The sequence below is a fragment of the Dendrobates tinctorius genome, unplaced genomic scaffold, assembly GCF_039654945.1.
Source record: "Dendrobates tinctorius isolate UK_male_01 unplaced genomic scaffold, ASM3965494v1 ptg000162l, whole genome shotgun sequence".
NCBI classification, from domain to species: Eukaryota; Metazoa; Chordata; class Amphibia; order Anura; family Dendrobatidae; genus Dendrobates; species Dendrobates tinctorius.
In genome coordinates this window covers 44,214,645-44,241,453 of record NW_027361829.1, presented here as the reverse complement: position 1 = coordinate 44,241,453, position 26,809 = coordinate 44,214,645, and the positions used below count along the sequence as shown (strand labels likewise).

The window sequence follows — 26,809 nt, the reverse complement described above, 5'->3', positions numbered from 1 at the left end:
GAAGGGAGGGAGCACCGTTTGACTTTTTGAACACAAAATTGGCTGGAATCAATGGTGGCACCATGTCACGTTTGGAGACCCTCTGATGTGCCTAAACAGTGGAAACCCCCTCAATTCTATCTCCAACCCTAACCCCAACACACCCCTAACCACAACCCTAAACCCAACACATCTCTAACCCTAATCCCTACCCTAAGCCATAACCCTAACCCCAACATACCCCTAACCATAATTCCAACCCTAACCACAAGCCTAACCCTAATCCCAACCCTAACACACCCCTAACCCTAATCTTAACCCTAATTGCAACCCTAACCCTAATTCTAACCCTAACCCTAATTGCAACCCTAACCCTATTTCCACCCTAACCCTAATTGCAATCCTAACCCTAATTCCACCCTAACCCTAATTGCAACCCTAACGGAAAAAAAAATAAAAATATTTTCTTTATTTTGTCTGTTGTGCCTACCAATGGGGGTGAAAATCTGGGGGGTTTATTTACTTTTTATTTCATTTTGATCACTGTGAGAGTTATCAAAATGAAAGAATGGAATCTGCAGCCGGCAGATTCGGGCGGGCGCACTGCGCATGCACCTGCCATTTTCCAAGATGGCGGCGCCCATGATTCGGACCCGTGGGACACCGGGAGCGACAGGGGGACTCAGAAGGTACCGGGGGTTGAGGGGGGATCGGAAGCTGGTGGGGAGCGGAGGGAAGGGGAGGGGGGAGATGATGACAGCGGCGGCAGATCGCCGCTGTCATTCAGTGGCAAGGGGTCGATCGCCTGTGGGGGGGTTGGATCGGTTTCAGCAGCCATGTCCGATGCTACTGCAGCATCGGCCATGGCTGGATTGTAATATTTCATCAATTTTCATTGATGAAATATTACTATCGCTCTGACTGGCTGTTTCACTTTTAACAGCCAATCAGAGCGATTGTAGCCACGTGGGGGCGAAGCCACGCCCCCTGTGGTGAATTACAAAGCCCCCTGTATCTGCGGGTAAGGTGACCTTTCATTGACCCCGGTCACCCGACCCGCAGGTGGGCTTTGAAGTCATGACACAGGGTATGCATCATGGGTCGGATTGGCACCGACTTTCCTGACGCATACGCTGTGTCACAGGTCGGGAAGGGGTTAAAGTATGACTGTCTCCATGCAGTTGCTCAGAGAATTACCAATGCTTTGGATTAGCAGCCATTATCTGCTATAAAGGCAGGTGGTTTTGCCAATATGCTAGATATCATTTGTCCCAGGTACCAAATCCTCTTTCATTTTAAATAATCACTTTCTACTTATATAAAAGGAAATCATATTAGCATAATCCTATGCTCAACTTCAATTTACTCGAGAAGCTGAATCTTCATAGGATTCTCCAGAGGACATAATTCATCTGTCTTAAATGCTTTGGATAATGCTTAAAACGAAGCTGTTTTGGCCACTATAAGATGCGGCCACTGCCTTTCAGGGCTTATCCATAGCATCCTTTAATGCTGTAGATAAGCCCCCAGTCCGACCTAAAAGATAAGAAAAATAAGTTTTATTACACTCACCCGAGGGGTGCGGTCCGGTCCGATGGGTGTCGCAGGTTCAGATCCGGCACCTCCCATCTTCTTGCGATGTCGCCCTCCTGTTTGCTTCATCACTCCCTGGCATCGCACTCCTGCTCAGGCATACCTCTGTGCCCTGTTGAGTGCAGAGCAGATTCCTACAGTGCGCAGGTGCTGGACCTCTCTGACTTTTCCCGGCGCCTGCGCACTGCAGTACTTTGATCTGCCCTCAACAAGGCAGGGATGTACAACTGCGCAGGAGTGTGATGCCGGGAAGCGATGAAGCAACAGGAGGGCGGCATCGCAAGAAGATGGGATGCGCCGGACCCGGACCTGCGACTCCTATTCGACTGGACCGCGCCCGCATTATAGAATGCTGTAGATAAGCCCTGAAAGGCAGTGGCCGCATCTTATAGCGGCCAAAACTGCGAACAGGCTCCCTTTAAAGGGACTCTGTCAGCACACAATGACTGTTCAAACCAAGTGCAGGTGCTCGGTGCATCGTGGTGTGGCCAAATATTTAAGCGCACTTTCCCACCTACTTGTTTTCCATATATCTTTACCTCTATGAAGCCAGATCTGTCAATCAAAGAAGGGGGCGGTGAGGATAGAGGGAAAAGAAGTAGATAGGAATGTGCATTCCAATGTTCTGTCCCACCATGATGCACCAAGTTCTTGTAATGGTTGAACAGTCTTATTGTGCTGACAGAGTCCCTTTAAAATTATATCTTGTGTAGATTTAAGGCTAATTTCACACTTGCTTTTTTTTGCAGCGCGTTTTTCCCGCAAAAAAACGCATTGGAAAAACGCATACAAATGCTGCGTTTTTTTCCAAGCATTTTTATGAGCATGAAAATAGGGGGGGAAGCCAGCACTGCTTAAGGTTAGAACACGTAAATTGAAGTGCATATGCACATAATATCCAGCTGTATTCAAAATGAGATATTTAGCAAAAAAATTGATCAATTCAATTGAGCCACCCCGCCGCGCCAAGGCAATCTCATGTGGGGGGTCCTACTCTATATTTATAATAAATACTGTGCCATTACGGCCTCCTAAGAGCATGACCACATCAAGTGCAATCTGTACCTGAACATTACTGGATCGCTCCCATGAAGCCAGATGAAGCAAGTGCAGATGAAGGCCAACCAGGTCTGAACATAGACATATCAGGATTGACCTCCACACATTGCCTGACCAGCAAACATAGATGAAGGGCGATGTTGGTCCAGACACAGGTGCACAATTAAATAAAGCTTGGGGCAGGGTGGGGCTGCCGTGTTTGTGCACAGCAGCCTAGATCCATCATAATGAACACAGAAAAATTTATAGCGGACATAGCCAAGTGTGCACGGCAGCAGTGGTGGTGAGCCACAAACCAACAACAAGAAAATAGGGGGGGAAGCCAGCACTGCTTAAGGTTAGAACGCGTAAATTGAAGTGCATATGCACATAATATCCAGCTGTATTCAAAAATGAGATATTTAGCAAAAAAATTGATCAATTCAATTGAGCCACCCCGCCGCGCCAAGGCAATCTCATGTGGGGGGGTCCTACTCTATATTTATAATAAATACTGTGCCATTACGGCCTCCTAAGAGCATGACCACATCAAGTGCAATCTGTACCTGAACATTGCTGGATCGCTCCCATGAAGCCAGATGAAGCAAGTGCAGATGAAGGCCAACCAGGTCTGAACACAGACATATCAGGATTGACCTCCACACATTGCCCAACCAGCAAACATAGATGAAGGGCGATGTTGGACCAGACACCGGTGCACAATTAAATAAAGCTTGGGGCAGGGTGGGGCTGCCGTGTGTGCATACAAACGCATGTGTATGCGCACATAAGCGCATCCCATGCAAAGTATAGGAAAAAAAACGCATGCGCTTTTTAGCGCTAAAATACCGCGAAAAAAAACGCAAGTGTGAAACCAGCCTTAGAGTATTCCGAATTCCAACTTTACACCACCATTCAGATGAATCAACAAACACGGAGAGATCCACTTATTGAAATACATATTACACTATGTATGATTTTGGGAGCGGAATGTCTAGTAAAGTATGTCAAGGCTGCGAGTAATAACTTTTTTCTATAAAGAGTATAGCATGCAGTACAGATATACATACCCAAAGAGTGACGTTTACAAAGATCACATGATATTGGTTCATGATAAAGCGGTTACTTTTTGGTCATCAATGAGATATGAGGGTCATTAGTATTCATTAGGATGTCAGCCAGAAATCAATATTTCTCCAACCAGCCCATGTCCTGCCAAGATTCACTAGAGCAGTTACAAGCTCATCTAGACAGCTTGACATAACGCCTGAGGTTATTGGTCTCTAAGACCACATGAAGAATGTTAAGTAGCTAGACAGGACCCCAGAGAGACATACATTAAAGAGTCTGATCTGTGCAGGTTCCCAATGGCAGAATCAATAGCACAGTGAATAATTAAGAGAAGAAAGTGAAATTTACTTTTCAGGTATTTCAGATTTTCAATTGATCATTATTAGAAAAACAGCTTTAAATCACACAAATTTTCTGAAACATGTGAAACCAAGGAGGAGATAAACAATGCCCCGACAAGGCGCACTAATTATGTTACACGCAATCATTCCTATACCATTATTCTGGTATGCATAGGTATGCCAAGATCAGCGGTAGCTCATATCCTAGCTGATTCACCCCCTAGCCACAATGACCCCTAACCAACGGGATCACACAATCACTGCCCACCCGACACAGTCACAAGGTGTCAACGCTTTGCAATAGCCATATTTTACACTAACAGACTAGAAGAGTTTTATTGCATTCCAAGCTAAAAACCATTTAATGGGACTAAAAAGTTAAGGAAAATAGTAACCCCGTTAACATAAACCCTCTTCCGCACAAACTATTTTTTAAAGAATAATATAAGTAATAAACATCATTATAAATTTAGCAAAAGATACAGCTACGGCAAATACAATGAATCATGTTAGAAACTGTCAAATAAATGGATTAAATTACGAGAAAATATAAAGAGAAAGCAATCTAAGCTTTTGGAGCATATAGAACGAAAACCATCAAATACAACTGTGAAATCTTTCTTAGACTGCATTCTGTTTAAAAACAATAAACTAAACATATATTTTTGAAATCTAGATTTAGGCAATAAGTGTGTGTTTGCTGCCCCCTGGTGTTCTACATTCCTAACTGTTTTTAAGTCATTTCATTAAGAGAAAACATTTAATTCCTTTTGCCTGTATTTAATAACTTAAAGTTATATGTTAAAGGGAAGCTCTAATCTAAAATCATTTTAACGGAGATGTCTCATCGTTGTGAGTGAATAAAATTGGAACTGCTTGTAAATAAACTTTGCAACGTATCTCCACAAATCCTATTTGTTCTCAAGAATGGAGGGATTTTTCTTTATATTATTTACAGCTCGTTGCCTAGGGTACCTCTGCAGTGTTTCAGGGCTGTCTGTTTTTCTGGGCAAGGAGTGCAACGCTCGCAAGCTATTTGCCATATAACTTTCACTGGACTCCTCTAATGCTGCAGAGACAAATCTACCTCTAAGGCCGGGGTCAGACTTGCGAGAAACTTGCACGAGTCTCGCGTCTCAATACCCGGCACTGCCACCGGCACTCGGACCGGAGCGTTCAGCTGCATAGAAATACATAGAACCGGACACTCCGGTCCCGAGTGCCAGTGGCAGTGCCGGATATTAAAACTCGAGACTCGTGCGAGTTTCTCGCAAGTGTGACCCCGGCCTATTGGCAGCATCAGACAGCACACAGTTCAGACCCGTGGCATGCCTTAGTTCAAATTGTCAATCATGAGGACCGCCTTTCAACCCCTCTTTCCCCTTTTTTCTTGGACTAGGGGGATAAGTGACAGGTTAGGACAAAGCAGCCACTTTCCTGCACTACGGATAGTGTGGAATAAGTTAAAGGTATTCAAAGTCAAGGGGGCACGTCCTGATGGCCGTGTAGAGCAAACGCATGGAGCTACTCTCCTGCTTTGTATCCTGATATATTACCTTTATCCAACCTGTGTCTAAACCCCTAATCGGTTCCTGCTCTGTGAGAAGCGGCCTGGAACATAGCGAGCAGTTGCCGTTGACATTTGGAACCGCAGGTGACCCACAGCAAGAGTCAGAAGGAGAGAGATCGTGATAGGGAGATATCCAAGATGATGTCTCCTCACAGCACACTGGCCAGAGAACAGGCAGCAGAGACAGCTGCAGCTAAACTGGAGCAATTTGTGAGGCTGACTGAGGATTCCTTTGCACTCTCAGAGGGACATTCACCCTACAAAGTACCAGAGGGAAGGGTGGCTAGGCAAAGTAATGAGGGGACATCACACAGCTTAGATGGTGTTCCTCCTCCAGCTGCAGTTGGGAGATGCTGTGACAGAGCCCCTGAGAGGACAAACAACAACAGGTCCAAACAATGTACTAGCAGAGGAGAAAGAACCAATCCTTAGAGATGCAAACTCAGCAAATCATGGCTGCAGCTCTGTCCTGTATATTCTTAGCATGCAAGTTGGAAAACATAAGGATGATATTAGCCGCATTAGGCATGATATGCTAAAATCTCATGACAGAACTGAGGAAGAGGAGAGTGGCGCAGTGGAGGACCAAGTACTATACATGCAGAAAGATATTAAAATAAAAAAGCAAAATATCAATATGCTTATTAACAAAGTGGACGATCTGGAAAACAGGCTAAGATGAAATAAACTATGCATAGAAGTGGTACTGGAGAAGGTGGAAGGTCAGGACCCAGTATGTATTTTGAAGCCTGGTTCCATCCTACTATCATGATGCTGCTACACTTCAGAGACAGGGAAACTATATGGCGAAAATCAAAAGACCATCAAGCTTTGTCCGTAAACTGTTCTAATGATTCCATATACCCAGATTTCTCAGCAGAAGTACAGAGAAGGGGAGCTCAATTTAAGAACATAAAAAGGACACTGCGCGCAAATCAAGCACCGTAATCCATGAAGCATCCGGCACGCCTCAGATTGGTAGCACTGGGAAAAGAACATATGTTTGAAAAAAAGGTTATGCGGTGTCCATTTCTGACTTGTGTCATCTTTCATGACACAATGGGATGGTTCAGCCATTCTGAAGAATGCAAAATGGTGATTATGTTGTGAACAAATTCTTTATCTACTAAAACCAGACAAATAAGAAATCACCTCTCCTTCAGCCAAAATGACTGTTGACACTTCCTACCAGTTGACATTTAATCGTTTCCTCACATTGGCATTTTTCTGTGACAAGTCAAATGGAGTTGAGCCTGGAAGAATGCACTACTGGAATCTCGGGGACAAGTGAAACAAAAGCACAGAAAGGCCACTCTGTCCTACAATACAAGGCTAGTGCTTTTATGTAATGGACGTCTCACAGGGCCTCACATGATGGGAGCCTTCCAGACTGTGACCGCATGTAAAAACTGCTGGATTTACAGACCCTGGCAGCCACATAAATCACACTGCTTGCCTTTCCGGTTACCGCAATTCCAAGCATTTCCATACAACATCATTTTTCAATTCTAATTTATTTTTTTTAGTCTACACTTAATATTTTTTCACAGCATGTAAAGTATACTAAATTACAAAGTTCTGCATAAAAACTGTAGGCCATAATGCAATTCTACACTTAGCATTGAACTTGCAAAATCAAGAAGGAATATTCCGAAATTCTGGAAATCACAGGATGGATAGATTTGGTAATGATATGCAAATAGTGAAGAAATGGAAACAATATTTTCAAAATATTTTAATTTATTCAGCAACAAAAATGAGCGCTACATGCAGAAATACACTTGGAAGCCTTGGCATGCTATGAATCAATCAGTGTTCACTTCACTCTGAGTCAACTCGATTCTGGAGATACCAGATTTATATTGTTTAATTATTTTTACTATTTTTGTAAATTACACCAAATTGTTTTAATGTTGTAAATTTCTGAGAGACACTTTTTACAATTTTCTGTCAATAGAGTTGAAAGATGGCTTATATTTTGCAGGACAAAATGTAGTATTCAACAGAACCATTCTCTGGTACATCTGAGCTTTGATCATTTTTATTACAATTTTTAGTAACCGTTCCAAATTTTTTTAATCTTTAATGCAGGCTTGTACGATAAGCCCATATCTTTCCCAGCACATGACAGTTGATTTAACCCCTTAACCCCTGGAGCTTTTTTCAGTTTAGCGTTTTCGTTTTTTGCTCCCCTCCTTCCCAGAGTCTTAACTTTTTTATTTTTCCATCAATATGGCCATGTGAGGACTTGTAATTTTGAACGACATCATTGGTGTACTAGAAACGGGAAAAAAATTCCAAGTGTGGTGAAATTGCAAAAAGAGTGCAATCCCACACTTGTTTTTTGTTTGGCTTTTTTTGCTAGGTTCACTAAATGCTAAAACTGACCTGCCATTATGATTCTCCAAGTAATTGCGAGTTCATAAACACCAAACATGTCTAGGTTCTTTTTTCATCTAAGTGGTGAAAAAAAATTCCAAACTTTGCTGAAAAAAAAAATGCGCCATTTTCCGATACCTGTAGAGTCTCTATTTCTCATGATCTGGGGTCGGGTGAGGGATTTTTTGCGAACCGTGCTGACATTTTTAATGATACCATTTTGATGCAGATACGATCTTTTGATCGCTCGTTATTGCATTTTAATGCAATGTAGCGGCAACCAAAAAAAGTAATTCAGCGATCAGGTTACCGTAATTCTTTTTTATTGATAGATCGGGCGATTCAGAATGTGGCAATACCGAATATGTGTATGTCTGATTTTATTGTTATGGCTTTATTTTGAATGTGGCGAAAGGGGGGTGATTTGAACTTTTATCCAGCACCGACAATGATAGAGGTCTCCAGGAGACCTCTGATTGTCATGCCGACACAACGGTGACCTGCGATCATGTGACGCGGGTCACCGGTGTGCGTATTTCCGACACAATTGCCAGAAGTGCCATTTAAATGCCACTGTCAGCGTTTGACAGCGGCATTTAATGGGTTAATAGCTGCATATTTCCCCTGAGGAAGCCATGCTTAGTAGCGATACGCGTGGGGCTCCTCCCTCCATATATCATGCTGTGACCGGGTGTCTGCATTACCGCATCCATCTGCAGGTTTTATGCTGCCTCTCATTTTCCACTTGGTGGTTTCTATCATGCATTATATCTTTTCTTTCCAGGATGTTGGTTGATTCTTTCTACATCTCCATTTAGGATTCAGTATCCGTCTTTGGGGTCTCTTGTGCAGCTTGTTTCATAGAATTTGTTCATCATACTTATTCTAGATTCTGTTATTATACACTGTATCTAATAGCTAGTTCTTATGATCTATGTATGAGTACGTAATTGTTTATTTCCGATGCACACAGTGGAAGAGTCTGGATGGTCCCTACTGGTTCCTCCAGGTGTCACTTTAGCCTTCAATGACTTTTTAATTGTTTTTAAATGTTTGTTTTGTATCATGCTTGTATAATTTCATTATAATAAATTTTGTTTGGTGATCCTGGCTATCTTTTTGTACACACTTCTTTTCCTACTTATTTTTTGAGCTTTACTACAAGTGTGAGGTTAGTGATCCCGAGTATATTCTTGTAGTGCCCTCAGCATTTTCTAAATAGCTGCAGGTGGATCACGATTCCACCCGCGGCTATTGTGGGCACATGTCAGCTGTTCAAAATACTTGACATGTCCCAGGAAAGATGTGGGCTCACCACCGGCGCCCACACCAAAGGGAGGGGGATACTGACATCGGCGTACTGTTACGCCCAATGTCGGAAAGGGGTTAATCAGTTATCATGTGCCTTTAAAAGCTGTGGGTGTAGTCTCCTAAGAGACCGCGATTTGTGCTACACATAGCAGTGCTGATGCCCTGCTATGCATAGCACAAGCGATCAAAAGATCGCAGCTTCAAGTCCTTAAGGCAGACCTAGGAGTGACATGGTGCTGCATACGGGAGTGACATGGTGCTGCATATGAGTCACATGGTGCTGGCTATGGAGAGTGACATGCTGCACATGGGGAGGCTATGGGGGCGTCATACTGCACATGGGGAGGCTATGGGGGCCTCATGCAGTATAAAGGGAGGCAGTGTGGGGCTCATGCAGTGTATATAGGGAGGCTGTGTGGGGCTCAAGCAGTGTATATAGGGAGGCTGTGTGAGGCTCATGACGTATATAGGGAGGCTGTGTGGGGCTCATGCAGAATATAGGGAGGCTGTATGAGGCTCATGCAGTGTATATAGGGAGGCTGTGTGGGACTCATGCAGAATATAGGGAGGCTGTGTGGGGCTCAAACAGTGTATATAGGGAGGCTGTGTGGGGCTCATGCTGTATATGGGGAGGCTGTGCGGGGTTCATGATGTGTATAGGGAGGCTGTGTTGTACTCATGCCGCATATGGGGCGGCTGGTGTGGGGCTCATGCCGCATATGGGGGGTGCTGTGTGGAGCTCATGCAGCATATGGGGGAGGAAGGTGTGGGGCTCATGCCACATATGGAGGAGGCTGTGTGGGGCTCATGCCACATATGGGGGAGGCTGTGTGGGGCTCATGCCACCTGTGGGGGAGGCTGTGTGGGGCTCATGCTGCATATGGGAGAGGCTCATGCGGAGCCGCATATGGTGGAGAAAGGTGTGGGGCTCATGCCACATATGGAGGAGCCTGTGTGGGGCTCATGCCGCATATGGGGGAGGCTGTGTGGAGCTTATGACGCATGTGGGGGAGGCTGTATGGAGCTCATGCTGCATATGGGAGAGGCTCATGCGGAGCCGCATATGGGGGAGAAAGGTGTGGGGCTCATGCCGTATATGGGGGAGGCTGCGTGGGCTCATGCAGCATATGGGGGAGGAAGGTGTGGGGCTCATGCCGCATATGGGGGAGGCTGCGTGGGGATCATGCCGCATGTGGTGGAGGCTGATGCTGAGTCACATATGGGGGAGGAAGGTGTGGGGCTCATGCCACATATGGGGGAGGCTGTGTGGGGCTCCTACAGTATATAAGGGGCTGTGGGGGGGCTCATACGATATACAAAAGGGGCTGTACTTGGATTCAAATGATCAGTATATAGCGGGATGTCAGCATACTTAATTCTGCTCAATATTAAGTGATACGATTAATATTAATATAATTATCAATAATATAATAATTATAATATATTGATATTAATAATGAGTAGAATTAATTTTGGCCTACTGGATCGGCCCTCCACAACAGTCACAGTCTATCATGTGGCCCTTCTGGAAAATTTATTGCCCACTCCTGCCCTAAGGAGACTACTAAATACAGTAAAAAAAAAAAAAAGGGGGGGGACATTTAAAAAAAAAAAAATATTAAAAAAAAATTCAAATCACCCCCCTTTTTGCCCCCATTGAAAAAACCCTCACACATTAATTTGATCGGTAGACAGCGTAACGAAAAAAAAAGTTCAAAGCGACAGAATTATGTTATTTTGGCCACTGTAACATTTCGATAAAATAAATAAGAGGCAATCAGAATATCATATCTACCCCAAAATGGTAAGTAAAAAAAAAAAAAAAAAACTATAAGGCTAAGTGCACACGTACCGGAACTCTCGGGAAATTACCACGAGAATTCCGGAATTCCAGTCCGCGGGAAAATCGCATTTTAAATTCCCGCGATTTTCCCGCGGAAAAACTAGCATTTTGCAAGCGTAATTAGCTTGCAAAATGCTAGCGTTCTCCAAGCGATCTGTAGCATCGCTTGGAGAACTGATTGACCACACTCGTCAAACATAGTGTTTGACGAGTGTGACCAACTTTTTACTACTGAGGCCGCCTATGCAGCATCAATAGTAAAAGATAGAATGTAAAAAAAAATAAAAAATGGTGTTATTCTCACCTTCCGACGTCCCGCGCATCCGTTCCCAGTAATCCTTTGTGAAAATGCCCGCGATGACGTCAGTTCTCGCGGGATCGCGACGTCTCGCGGTAATTCGCGATGACGTCGTGCGAATGACCGCGAGACTTCGCGATCCCGCGAGAACGGACGCCATCGCGGGCATTTTCGCAAAGGACTACTGGGAACGGGAGCGTGAAGAGAAGCGGAAAGACTGCGCGGGACGTCGGAGGGTGAGAATAACAATATTTTTTATTTTTAAATTCTATTTTTTACAGGGATATGGTACCCAAAGCCCGGAGGACAGTCTCCTCTCCTCCGGACCGTGGGTACCATCCGCAATTGTTCTGCTTACTTTCCGCATGGTGTGCACAGCCACATGCGGGAAGTAAGCGGAACAATGCATTCCTATGGGTGCGGGATCGCCGCGATTCCGCAAATTAATGAGCATGCTGCGGTTTTTACCGCGAAGCGATTCCGCCGCGGTAAAAACCGCAGCATTAGCACAGCATTGCGGAATCCCATAGGAATGCATGGGATGCTTATTTTTCGCGTTTTCGCGGCAAAATCGCGCGGTTAAAACAGCCGCGGAAACGCGAAAAAAACGCCACGTGTGAACTCAGCCTAAATGTTTGGTATCTGCATACTCGTACTGACCTGGAGAATCATATTGGTAGGTCAATTTTACCATATAGCGAACAAGGTAAATACAAAAATGCAAAAATTATTGTAGAATTGCACTTTTTCTTGCAATGTCACCGAACTTTTTTTCCCGTTTTCTAGTACACTATGTGTAAAATCAATGAGGTCATTGAAAAGTACAACATGTTCTGCAAAAAAAACAAGCCCTCATATGGCCATATTGATAGAAAAATAAAAAACTTATGGCTCTGGAAAGAGGAAAAAAATGGAAAGTCACCAGGTGATAAAGGGATTAACTTTATTCTGCAGGTCGATGTAATAAAGTTTTTTATGTTTTACCTCTCTCACAAAAACAAAACATTAATTTAATCTTTTTTGAGGCTGCGTTCACACGTTGCGTTTTTTTTTTGCGTTTTTGCGGCTGTTTTAAACGCGCGATTTTGCCGTGAAAACGCGAAAATAAGCATCCCATGCATTCCTATGGGATTCCGCAATGCTGTGCTAATGCTGCATTTTTTCCCCGCGGCGGAATCGCTTCGCTGTAAAAAACGCAGCATGCTCATTAATTTAGCGGAATCGCAGCGATTCCGCCCACATAGGAATACACTGTTCTGCTTACTTTCCGCATGTGGCTGTGCCCACCATGCGAAAAGTAAGCGGAACATTTGCAGATGGTACCCACGGTCCGGAGGAGAGGTCCTCCGGGCTGTGGGTACCATATCCCTGTAAAAAATAGAATTAAAATAAAAAATATTGTTATTCTCACCTTCCGGCGTCCCGCGCAGCCTTCCCGCCTCTCTCCACGCTCCCGGCATCTTCCGGTCCCAGTAATCCTTTGCGAGAATGACCGCGATGACGTCGAGGTCTCGTGGGAGCGCGACATCTCGCGGTCATTCGCGATGACGTCGCGGTCATTCGCGCAAAGGATTACTGGGACCGCAAGATGCCGGGAGCGTGGAGAGAGGCGGGAAGGCTGCGCGGGATGCCGGAAGGTGAGAATAACAATATTTTTTATTTTTTTTATTATTCTTTACATCCTATGTTTTACTACTGATGCTGCATAGGCGGCCTCAGTAGCAAAAAGTTGGTCACACTTGTCAAACCCTATGTTTGACGAGTGTGACCAACCTGTCAATCAGTTCTCCAAGCGATGCTCCAGATCGCTTGGAAAACACTAGCATTCTGCAAGCTAATTACGCTTGCAAATTGCTAGTTTTTCCGCGGGAAAATCGAGGGAATTTAAAATGCGATTTTCCCGCGGAATGGAATTCCGGAATTCTCGCGGTAACTTCCGCGAGAGTTCTGTTGCGTGTGAATGTAGCCTCAAGGTTGACCATATAGCAACACCCACCATTTGTTTATATTTTCATACACCATTGTATGAGGGCTTCTCTTTAGTGAGAGAAGGTACGGTTTTTACTAGTGTCTATTTTAGGTACTGTAGGGATTCGACTCGCTTAGGTGCAGCGGGAGACAAACATGAGGCACGTTCCTTTAAAATTTCACCAGGTTTATTACTCCATAAACCATAGACAGCATAACACTGAAATGTAACCTTCACTTCAGGCAAAGGAACAGAAATGTCCGTGGCTTCAGACTCGGACTGAGAGTCTCAGCACATGCTGGGAGCTGTAGTCCTCCCCATATACACTCTCTGTAGTGTCCCACCTGGACACATGGAAGTCTGTCCACACTCAGACAGACTCACTCTCACACTCTCACATGTGCCAAACACCTCAATTACATAGCCCTGTAACCACACCCAAAGGGGATCACATGGCTATGACATCACTAAAGGTTGTATAGACACACACAGGCTTCCCTGACACAGTGTAACAGAAAGATCAGCAGTACCAAGCCTGCATCCCAAGGCCACCCACCTTGAAACCCATAATGGTCATTTAGGACCCTGCTCCTGTTACCACACTGAATGTGCCTGTACACCCGTCCTGGGACACCCACACAGCGCCCCCTAGCTGACATAGTGGTAACTACACCACATACCTCCCCCCTCTGTTCAAACTTGTGGGGTTGAACACATGACATCACCCAGGGATCTTGAGACCTGGCACCCATGTCACCTTGCCCTACCAGTCGGGAGGACCATCTCCGTCGGTTTCGGTAGTCATACTGCATATTTACGTTAGGCCTCCCCTGCCCCCAGCGGTCAGTATCTCGGCCTTGGGCTTTGGCCTTCCCGTCAACGTCCGTCAGTGTGACCAGACACTCTTTAGTCTCCACCTGTCTGCAGTGTGCTTCATCACGCGACCTCTCTCTCACTGGCTGGCTCTCCCAGTTCGCACGGTCATGAGTCCCACGTCCAACTGGGCCAACTGGCTGGTCTGAGTCTGACCCTCTGTCGCTATGTCCACCACCGAGTCTCGTGCCTATGTTACTAAGATTAGAACGGCCACTTGCGGACTCTCGACGTTCTTGCCTTCGACTACCTGTCCTTTCATTCCTTGGAGGATCCCTTCGGGTCCTTACACCTTGGGTTGGAGGGGGACGCCACCTGACGTTCTCTATCTGCTCATTCATCTGCAGTCAATCCTGTCTTAGCTGCTCAATCTCCTTCAGGTACGCTACCCGATATTCCAGGAGCATGCGAAGCTTCCCAATGCTTTCCACCGAACCAACCACAATGACAGGAACCATGTCATCTTCAATAACGACTTGGATTTCACCAGCAGGTGGGATCCTCACTCTCTTCACACAGGATCGATTCACCATCTCCTGCATCACCTTTCCAAGTCTGCCAACGACTTTCGCCACCAGATTTCTGGGTACCGGAATTATGTCTTCCACAAAGCCCAGCCGACTTTGTGCTTCCCTTGCAAGCTCCAGACGTCGAGCGGCTTTCCTATTACGCTCCACGAGCATCTGTTTCGTGCGGAGACATTGTAGGTGCATCTCCTTCAGGACAGCCACCCTTCTCTCTGTGTCTTCCGTTTCTGCCAGTATCACCAACTGGTCTGTTTCTGGTGCCCAGCTCACACTATAGGCCTTTACTGCCTTTTTAAAGGTCTCATGCACACCTTCGCTGGCACACGCTTCTCGCACGTCTTCGGGTACCTCCATCACGCACTTGAAGGTCATGGACTTGCTCTCATCCTGGACAGATGGCTCTGGGTTCCCCACGGACACTTCCCTCAAGGTATCTGCCAAGACCGGGTGACTGTCTTGTGCAGCTCTTGGCTCACCATCTTCCTGAGATTTACAGTCTTCAGGACCCTTTTCCAAGATGGGCTTTGGCAGTTCTGCCTTGCTATCAGTCGGGCACGGCCGCTGTACGTCTTCACCCATCCACTTCTTCTCCCGTAGAAGACCTTTTACTACTCCACTGAGTTCTTGCAGAACTTTATCTCGCTCCTCTGTCAGGTAGCGACGCTCATCCTCTCTCCTGAGTATCTCCTGTTGATGCTTCTCTTGGGCCTCTCTGAGCCCCTCCATATCTTCCAACAGGGTCTTGTTCATGGTTTTACACGCTGACAGGTGACCTCTGAGTTCAGAGACTTCCTTCTCCAGCTCATCCACTCTGTGCTCAGCTGCTTGCCTTAGGACTCTTTCCCGTTCGACATATTCTGTTACAGTCTCCTTTATCAGCTGTATCTCACGATCCTGCTCTCTTTTGTCCATCACGTGTCGCACCACTACCTCTTTAATTATATCGTTAAAGGGTACCACTGGGTCAGTCACCCCAGTCGAGTGATCCCTCCAGTTACCGTCCAGCACCAATGTGTCTAGTCCAGTAGTCTCATCTCCCAGCCCATCATCTGTCTTATCACGAGACGTCAGGTCCGTCAGTTGGGCAGATGTACTTCTTCCTCTGGTCAGTTCTACCTCTGACCTGTCCATGTCAGGAGCCGTCACTGTTTCAGTGTCTGCTTGCCCCACAGTCGAAGCATCTCCACCGTCCGACCAAACGTCATCAAACAAAAGAAAGTCCCGGCCCCTCTCCCAGGCATAGACTAAGTCCCGTGGTATCCCTCTACCTTGGCACTCACCACCTTTGGTCCCCTCAAACACTACTGTGTCTACTGCGTAGTTCACCGTGACCCCGTGTTTACAGCGAACCCTGACGTTTTTCTCGGTCAGAGAGAAAACGAGAGGCGTTCCTGTCAGAGTCACCTGACTCTCTGAGTCCAGCCGACCAAAGGCTCCTTCCCGGTGCAGCATCACTGTACACATCTGTGGCCCATCATTACTCCCCGGAAAGGATATTCCACATTCTGAAAAAGACCTGCACATACACTGCGGTACTCCAGACATACCTACTGAGACACCCAGTGCTGTAACTTCTTCACACTTGGCCCCTTTCTGGACCACCACCCCGCTTTGGGTTGCCACCCCAATTTTGGTCACCGCCCCCTTTTGGAACTCCACCCCTTTTTGGGTTACCACCCCAATTTGGGTCACCGCCCCCTTTTGGGACTCCACCCCTTTTTGGGTTGCCCCCTTTTGGGTCACCGCCCCCTTTTGGGATTTCCCCATGTCCGTTCTGCAGAACTTCTTATGCCACAGTTCACACAGTACAGTTTGTCTTTTAACGATACCACACAAGTCTTTGCTGGCACCACCACAGCTCCTGCTGTCACTGATCACCGGCACCTCCGGCTGCTGTTCACACACATACACAGCGGCTGGTGTCACTGCAGCTCCTGCTGCGCCATCTTCGTGGACCCGCCGATCCACCGGAAGCCGCTTGTCCCCTTCGTAACCCCGCCGGGTTACTGGAAGCCGCTTGTCACCCCTTAATAGTTGTATAAAGCCACAACTACTGTATCCACTTAGTCATATGCAATAAAGCTGCAGCAGGATGGTGTAGACAGACAGCGTCTGCTACCAATGCTCCCAGGGCAGATGCCTTAAAGAAAACACCAGGTCCTTGTGCTGCGAGACCTTCGTGACCCCACTGAGCCACAGCAAGCACCTTCAGGTTTTGCAGAGGAAAAGAAAAAAAAAAGAGAAAAAACACATGCACAGTCTCTCACATGTCCTGTTCGTGTGCCACTCAGGACGTACCGTCTCCACCTGAGACCGTCCAACACACAGGGCACACCGGGTGCTATTCAGGGAGCCGACCCTCCTCCCAGGGTCTCCCAACACACCAGCCTCACCAGGTCCAGGGGCTCAGCGGGTGCTCTTCAGGACATCCGTCTCCGCCTGAGACTGCCCAACACACGCCTCACCAGGTCCAAGGTCATAGCACGTGTTCCAGGGATCCGATTCCTCTCCCAGAACCTCCCAACACTGACCCTCCAGGACCTTGCTCACTGACCCCTCCAGGAACACAGTCTCTCACTGACCCTGGTCAGTGCAACACAGACTCCTGTCTGTTACCTGTGTCGGCCACACAGGTTCCTGGACGCCTCTTCTCCTCCAGAGGTATCCCACAAATATTAATACAGTCACTTTCTCTGACCTCGGTCAGTATTACTCACGGTTGTCAGACCGTCTGCTCTCCTGGCTCAGAATCGCCAGCGCTGCCACACGTGCTTCTGGGAGTCGCTGCCCGCAGTCTGTCACCAATTGTAGGGATTCGACTCGCTTAGGTGCAGCGGGAGACAAACATGAGGCACGTTCCTTTAAAATTTCACCAGGTTTATTAGTCCATAAACCATAGACAGCATAACACTGAAATGTAACCTTCACTTCAGGCAAAGGAACAGAAATGTCCGTGGCTTCAGACTCGGACTGAGAGTCTCAGCACATGCTGGGAGCTGTAGTCCTCCCCATATACACTCTCTGTAGTGTCCCACCTGGACACATGGAAGTATGTCCACACTCAGACAGACTCACTCTCACATGTGCCAAACACCTCAATTACATAGCCCTGTAACCACACCCAAAGGGGATCACATGGCTATGACATCACTAAAGGTTGTATAGACACACAGGCTTCCCTGACACAGTGTAACAGAAAGATCAGCAGTACCTCTGCTGATCAATACACCCTGGAGCCTGCATCCCAAGGCCACCCACCTTGAAACCCATAATGGTCATTTAGGACCCTGCTCCTGTTACCACACTGAATGTGCCTGTACACCCGTCCTGGGACACCCACACAGCGCCCCCTAGCTGACATAGTGGTAACTACACCACAGTACATACAATTTTTTTCAACACTTACACCGTGACGATGATGGGACGGCTTTTATGCTTTTTTGATCAATAACAGTGTTTACAAAGTAACCCCCCTCCCCCCGTTATTTCCATATATGCACTATTGCGTTTTACTTACTTACAGCAGGGTAGATGTTCATTTAAGTTCTATCTTAGGTTTTGTCTGTTTCACGGCCACTGTGAACAGGCTCTTACACATTGTGTGTGTGTATGCCAACTTATACTCCAGTTCATTTGTTTCAGTCTCACTCCAGGTTTCTGCATTTAGTGCAGCTGATGATGTGGTCTCCCTTCCTTTGAGCTGAGCATTCTGGTTAGGCCGGAGTCACATGGACGAGAATCGCAGAAATGTTCCCTGAACAGTGATCCGTATGTCATCCGTGTGCAATGCGAGGATGCGATTTTCTCGTATCTAACCATCCGTGTGACATCCGTATGGCATCCGTCCATATTTCTCTCTAGTGTGACTCCGGCCTTATACAGCTTCCTATGGCTGGTTGTCACAGTTGGGCCTCGGCCCTGCTCAGCAATTATTCACATTGAGGTCATTTTGACATTTACTAAATAATGATATTGTTTTATAGCACGAGTCAGTATGATTACACTGATATCCAACTTATATCATTTTTTTTTTTTTTTTTACATGTTACTACTTTTTTTTACGAAAATGTTTTTTTTATATGCGTAATTTTCTGAGAGCTGTAGCACTTTCATTTTTTAACAAACCACAGTATTTATTGGTACAATTTTTTAATACATTAAACTTTTGATCACTTTTAATATAGTTTTTTGTGAAGAGGGATGAACAAAAATGACAATTTGACATTTTTCTTTCATTCTTAACAGCTGCTTATAAAATGTTAAGCTACTAGGATTCTCAAGATTGCTGCTCCGGCCAGTTTATGGCTGTGTGTAAAGGGCCCGTTACACACAGCGATCTCGCTGGCGAGATCGCTGATTTTGTGACACAGCGATCTCTCCAGCGAGATCGCTGTGTGTGACATCCAGCAGCAATCAGCCCCCCTGCCGGGTATCGCTGATCATGCTGGATCGTCCTGACCCGTTTTTTCATCGCTGGTCTCCCGCTGGCCAGCGCGCATCGCTGCGTGTGGCAGCAGGAGCCAGCGATGAGCGACGCTGCACGCTGGTTACCAACGTAAACATCGGGTTTCTAAGGGCTGCGGGACCCTTAGAAACCCGATGTTTACCCTAGATACCAGCGTGCACTGCAGGCAAGGCGGGAGGTGTATGTGACAGCTGGTCTATGTGACAGCTCACCAGCGATCAGCTAACAATGTCCCAGCGATCCCATCCACGTTGGATCGTTGGTGGGATCGCTGGGAGATCGTTATGTGTAACGGTACCCTAAGCGTCGGGCTACTGCAGTTTGCATCGGTACAGAAGCTGCACAGTCAGATTAGCATCACGCACATCTCTGCCAGGGAGCGCCAAATGACTTAAGCTCATTCGCGTTTCCTTTTTCAGTTTTTTTTAAATGAAACCTATTTTTTACATTTATTTAAGTTCCAGTGGGGAACCTGCACATGCAATTGCTTGATCACTCGTACAAGACTTGGAAGGTTTCATTGCAGTAAGCCCTCTGTTGCCATGACATGAAGGAAACAGAATGATGGAGGGTGCCTCTACCTACCTAAATGTCTTAGTTGCTAGATCCGAGTCTGCTACATGTGATCACAGCAGTTTAACCTCTCAAAGTATCTACAATTTTCTGTCAATATACATGGTAGACTGCTGCCGATAAGTGACGTGGGCAGGGGTACAAAAGACTCCGCATTCCTTTCTCTACTAAGTCAGCACCACAGAAAATGGAATTTATCACAACTGCTGAACCCAGTAAAGTAAGTGATACATCAAAGGAATCAGGTTCTCTTTCACTACATCTTGATACTGTCAGATAACATAGCAAAAAATTGCTGATAGATTCCCTTTAACCCCTTTACTCCCAAGGGTGGTTTGCATGTTAATGCCCGGGCCAATTTTTACAATTCTGACCACTGTCCCTTTATGAGGTCATAACTCTGGAACGCTTCCATGGATCCCGGTGATTCTGACATTGTTTTCTCGTGACATATTGTACTTCATGTCAGTGGTAAAATTTCATTGATATAACTTGCGTTTATTTGTGAAAAAAATGGAAATTTGGCGAAAATTTTGAAAATTTTGCAATTTTCCAACTTTGAATTTTTATGCCTATAAATCAGAGACATGGCACAGATATGGCACACAAAAAAATTAATAAATAACATTTCCCACATGTTTACTTTACATCAGCACAATTTTGGAACCAAAATTTTTTTTTTGTTAGGAAGTTATAAGGGTTAAAAGTTGACCAGCGATTTCTCATTTTTACAACAAAATTTACAAAACCATTTTTTTTAGGGACCACCTCACATTTGAAGTCACTTTGAGGGGTCTATATGCAGAAAATACCCAAAAGTGACACCATTCTAAAAACTGCACTCCTCAAGCTACTCAAAACTACATTCTAGAAGATTATTAACCCTTCAGATGCTTCACAGAAATTTCTTGAATGTTTAAAAAAAAAAAAATGAACATTTAACTTTTTTTCACAAAAAAAGGTCCAATTTTTTTTATTTTACCAAGGGTAACAGGAGATATTGGACTGCAAAAGTTATTGTGCAGTTTGTCTTAAGTACGCTGATACCTGATATGTAGGGGTGGACCACTGCTACGGCGCATGGCAGAGCTCGGAAGGGAATGAGCGCCGTTTGACTTTTTCAACACAAAATTGGCTGGATTTGAGATCGGGCGCCATGTCACGTTTTGAGAGCCCCTGATGTGCGTAAACAGTGAAAACTCCCCACAAGTGACCCCATTTTGGAAACTAGACCCCCCAAGGAGTTTATCTAGATGTGTGGTGAGAACTTTGAACCCCCAAGGGCTTCAAAGAAGTTTATAACGTACAGCCGTACAATTATTATTTTTCCCTAAATAAGGGGGTGATAAAGGGGGGTTTGATTTACTATTTATGGCGGTTTTTATGTTTGGCGGCTGTCATACGCAAAAAGACGCTTTTTATTGTAAAAATAGTTTATGCATCACCACATTTGAAGAGCTATAATTTTTCCGTATTTTGACCAACAGAGTCATGTGAGGTCTTATTTTTTGCGGGACTAGTTGACATTTTTATTGGTACCATTTTTGGTCACGTCACATTTTTTGATCTCTTTTTATTCCGATTTTTGGGACCCAGAATGAACAAAAACCAGCATTTCATGAATTTCTTTTGGGGTGGCGTTTACACCATTCCACGTGTGGTAAAATTGATAAAGCGGTTTTATTCTTTGGGTCAGTACGATTACAGCGGTACCTCATTTATGTCTTTTTCATGTTTTGGCGCTTTTATACAATAAAAACAATTTTATATGAAAAATAATTATTTTTGCATCGCTTTATTCTGCGAGCTATAACTTTTTTATGTTTTCGCTGATGATGCTGTGTGGTGGCTCATTTTTTGCGGGACAAGATGACAGTTTTATAGGTCAGGTCGTTACGGACATGGCGATACTAAATATGTGTACTTTTATTGTTTTTTATATTTAGAAAGAAAAGAATTTATTAGGGAATACATTTTTTTTTTTTATTATATATTTTGGGATTTTTTAAAAATTATTTTTAAAAGTATTTTTTTTTTACTTTATTATATTGTCCTGGGGGGGATATCACCGTCTTGTGTCAGATCGCTGATCTGACACTTAGAACAGCGCTGTGTCAGATCAGCGATCTGACAGGCGCTGCTGCAGGCTTCCTCATGCCTGCTTTCAGCAGGCAGTGAGGAAGTCGCCTCCCTGCAGGACCCCGAAGGCCCCCGCGGCCATATTGGATCCGGGGGCCTGCAGGGAGGAGGACTCTCGGAGCGACGCAGCACATCACGTCGCTCTGGGGGTCTCAGGGAAGCACGGAGGGAGCCCCCTCCCTGAACGCTTCTCTCCTATGCCCCTGGTACACTGCGATCATGTTTGCTTGCAGTGTGCTAAGGGTTAATGTGTCGGGGGCGGTCCCTGACCACCTCTGACACATAGTGCCGGGCGTCACCTGTGATAATCAGCTGACACCTGGCCGCGATCAGCGGTGCTCCCCCCTGGGGGGGCGCCATTAATTGCTATGACGTAATATTCCGTCCTTGGGACTTAGGTCCCAGATCACATGGACGGAACATTACATCCAATGTAGGAAAGGGATTAAAGAAACACTCCAAGCCAAACATTGTGCTACTGCAGGACCTGGAGGGTGGTGCACAACACAGGGATTTATAGCAGCCTAAGGGTAGGTGCACATATTCAGTAATTGGCAGCGCTTTGGACGCTGCACATGTCCGCTGTGTCCAAAGAGCTGCCAGCTATTGAACACAGGTGAATCCGCATGGCCTATAATTTCCTAGTTCAGTTTTTGTCCCCTTTTTGAATATTGGCACCACATTTGCTATACACCAGTCCTGTGGTACAGACCCTGTTATTATGGAATCTTTAAAGATTAAAAATAATGGTCTATCAATGACTGTACTTAATTCCTGCAATACTCGGGGGTGTATCCCATCTGGGCCCGGGGATTTGTCTATTTTAGTGATTTTTAGACGCCGCCGTACTTCCTGCTGGGTTAAGCAGGTGACATTTAATGGAAAAAATTTTTTATCACTGAACATGCTATCCGTCATGGGATTTTCTTGTGTAAATACTGTTGAAAAAAAGTCATTTAGCATATTGGCTATTTCCTCATCCTCATCCACCATTTCACCCAGACTATTTTTCAGGGGGCCAACACTATCATTTTTTAGTTTCTTACTATTTATATAGTTAAAGAATATTTTGGGATTATTACAAAATGTTTTAAAAAATGAATATACTGTATTTTTGGACTATGTGATGATCTTTTTAGAAAGAAACAAAAAATCTTTCTAAAAAGTGTGTGTCCTATAGGCAGCTTCTTGTGGTCAAGCAGACCACCAACATAGTGACCTTTCCAATTACTAAGAACTGCTCCCTTTCCTCAATCCCCACACCAATTTATCTGATCAATGGAGGCAGGAGAAGAAACTACCAGGACCTTAACATCTCTAAAATTGCACGGTGCTGCAAATGCTGACTAGGTGAATGACATGTTAGATCTTGTGATCAGTCACATGTGTGGATGGATCTTTAAAAATGTGGTAATGTTTATTACGGTATATGTGTTTTAATGTAGCTGAGCTGTGTGTTTGTTTATTTGCATGATGTAGCTGAGCTGTGTGTGTGTGTGTGTGTGTGTGTGTGTGTGTGTTGATGGAGCAGAACTGCATGCATACATACAAATATACAGTTGAAACCAGAAGTTTACATACACTATATAAAATGACACATATGCATGTTTTTCACAATATCTGACATGAAATCAGGTCAATTAGAATTACCATAATTATTAATATTTGCCAAATGTCAAAATGAGAGAGAAAATGTTTTAAAGCATTTTTATTACTTACTACAAAGTCAAAATATTACATACACTAAGATTACCATGCCTTTACACAATTCTGGACTGCCCATATAAAGATGTCATGTGTTAGGATGCTTCTGATTTTTCAATCAATGTTCTCATTTTTCAAGCTGGTGTTATAAAGTATTCTAATTTACTGAGATAATGATTTTTGACTTTCCCTTCGCTGTAAGCCATAATCATCAACATTATCAGAAATAAACACTTGAAATAGATCACTCTGTGTGTAATGACTCTATATAATATATGAGTTTCACTTTTTGCATTGAATAACTGAAATATTAACTTTTTGATGATATTCTAATTTTGTGAGAAGCACCTGTATCAGGAAGAGAATTGTGGACTTGCACAAGTCTGGCTCATCCTTGGGTACAATTTCAAGAAACCTGAAGGTGCCTCGTTCATCTGTACAAACAATTACATGTAAGTACAAACAAGATGGGAATGTCGAGCCATCATTCTGCTCAGGAAGTAGACGGGTTCGGGGTCCCAGAGATGAATATGCTTTGGTTCGACGTGCATATCAAACCAAGGAGAAAAACAAAAGACCTAATGAAGATAATGGCGGAAACTAGTAAGATTGTATCCCTATCCACAGTGAAACGAGAACAGTATCAACATGGGCTGAAAGGCCAGGAACAGGCCATTACTCCAAATGAAGCATAAAAAGATTAACGTCTGCAAATGCACACAGGAACAAAGACTTTAATTTTTGGAGACATAGCCTGTGGTCTGATGAAACTAAAATTGAACTTTTTGAGCATAATGACCATCGTTACGTTTGGAGGAAAAAGGGAGAAGCTTGGAAGCCTAAGAACACCATCCCAACTGTGAAACACAGGCGTGGCAGCACTATGTTGTTGGATTGTTTTGCTGTAGGAGGGACTGGTGCAGTTCACAAAATAGATGGCATCATGAGAAAATAAGATTATGTGGCAATACTGAAGCAACATCTCAAGACATCAGCCAGGAAGCTAAAGGTTGGGCAGAAATGGGTCTTCCAAATGGATAATGATCTGAAATATAATGCTAAAATGGTAACAAAGTGGCTTAAGGATAAAAACGTCAATGTCAAAGTCAATGTTTTGGAGTGACCATCACAAATCCTATCCTATTGAAAATTTATGGGAAAAGCTGAGAACGCAGGTGCAAGCAAGGAGACCTACAAACCTGGATCGATTACACCAGTTTTGTCAGGAGGAATGGGCCCTAATTCCGACCAAATATTGTGAGAAACTTGCAGAAGGACATCCCAAACGTTTGACCCAAGTCATTCAGTTTAAGGGCAATGGTACCAAATACTAATGAAATGTATGTAACTTTTGACTTTACACTAAGTAAAAAAATGCCTCAAAACATTTTGTCTCTCTCATTATTCTGGCATTTAGCAAATATTAATAATTATGGTAATCCTAATTGACCAAAAACGGGAAAGGTTTATTCTGATTTCATGTCAGATATTGACATAAACATGCATATGTGTCTTTTTATATAGTGCATGTAAACTTCTGGTTTCAACTGCATACATACACACACACATATTATCTTTTTTGCCTAAAATACAAAGAAATGAAGTTTTAATTGCTAGAAAATGTTTTTCCTATTTTTGCTGGAGTGCTTCTTATAGTAATGAACGTCATATAGTCTGAAAACTCAGCAAACACAGATTTTATAATTTGAGCCATTATCTGCTTTTCAGCAAAATTTACCCCAACAGTGTAAAAATACACAACTAAAAAACTATAATCCATACTCAATAATTCAGGAAATAATATCAGTTAAATACATTTTCAATGCTATTTCAAAGACAAAGTTGTAAAAAAATGGAAAAGTAAGGATTGCTGAAAAAGAAAATTGCATGAAGAAATACTCACTGTGAATCCAAGCTTTTTATAGTCCCTGGTGTACATAGATTTCCGTTTTTCAATACTGCCACTAAGAGTGTTTTGATCTGGCTCTACGTCAAAAGCAATCCTACGCAGTTCAAATATAATATCCCTCTGGGCCTGCATCATGAGCACAGAAGATGACAGCAGTTTCATAAAAGTACATTACACTAGAGGCCTTAATATGTCAAAAAATATCTTTTGTAATCAATAGCATGTCTACCTAAAGGCACAACACTGTCAATTTATACTGTAAAACTCAAGACACAGTTCAGCTGCTTCAGTCATGTCAATAGTAAAACTTACTAAACCACGAAAATAAATGATCAAATTGTGTACATATGTAAAGGAGGTTAAGTAAAAATGTTCATTGTTGTATTGATTACTCTTTGATAACAGGTACTGCTACATGTTTACATGTATTACCGCACGTACGAAATGACATTGCTACCCCTTCTGGGTATTACCATGGTTTTGTACTTTACATTTTATTGTATTATTGCTTTTATTTGCACATAGTTGTGATAATGTTTACTGCCCGAAGTGTCCACATGGGCTATGGGCCCAGGACGGCTCGGCAGCCACGCAACGTTAAGCAGCGACACCCCACGTTATCCACGGCCACTGGACATCAACACAATGGGCCAGTACAGAGGAGAGAAGATGTGGCGACTCATAGCCTGGGCAGACGCCTTTAGGGCAGAAGTTGGTTGGAGTGAGGAACAGAAGGATGCTAAAGCTTCGCAGGGAACGGTACAGACGGGTCGGATGCTTCTCCAGAGGCAACCAAACCGGGTGGCGGATTATTTCAAGTCTGGCGGGAAACAGGCAGAAGGAATTGTCATCATGGCGAGGTTAGGTCAGGAAGAAACTGGGAAGCAGTCTAAGACGGTGCAGTCCGGACATGTGCCGCATAGAAGCATCAGCAAAGTAGGGAGAGCTGAGGAATCAAGTAAAGATTAATGTGTATCCTATGATGTGCCAATTGTGGATATATGGTGCGAAGTTATCAGTAAAGAAACCATTCAAGTTACTATGGACTGTGTCTCAGTTACTGTGAGTCGCCTCAGAGAAGGGCCATCGCCACTTGGGAAGTGTCCAAGGGAACCCGAACCTGGAGACGCAGGTACGCTGAACAGTGAAATACATTTCCCTGTGAGGGATGCCTGGGACACTGATGCTTTAGTGTCTCTGGCCACGACTATAGTCTTGACCTCCCCT

At 44.5% G+C, this 26,809-nt stretch overlaps 1 protein-coding gene across 5 annotated transcripts in view; it reads right to left on the bottom strand.

Moving 5' to 3' along the window:
- The window catches only part of ELMO1 (engulfment and cell motility 1), a 569,414-nt gene that overhangs the window by 298,592 nt on the left and 244,013 nt on the right, over positions 1–26,809 (bottom strand). For all 5 annotated transcript variants that reach the window (XM_073549986.1, XM_073549985.1, XM_073549983.1 and 2 more), the window contains one exon: positions 25,577–25,708. In XM_073549986.1, the coding sequence (XP_073406087.1) occupies positions 25,577–25,708 (132 nt within the window). The remainder of the gene's footprint in view (positions 1–25,576; positions 25,709–26,809) is intronic.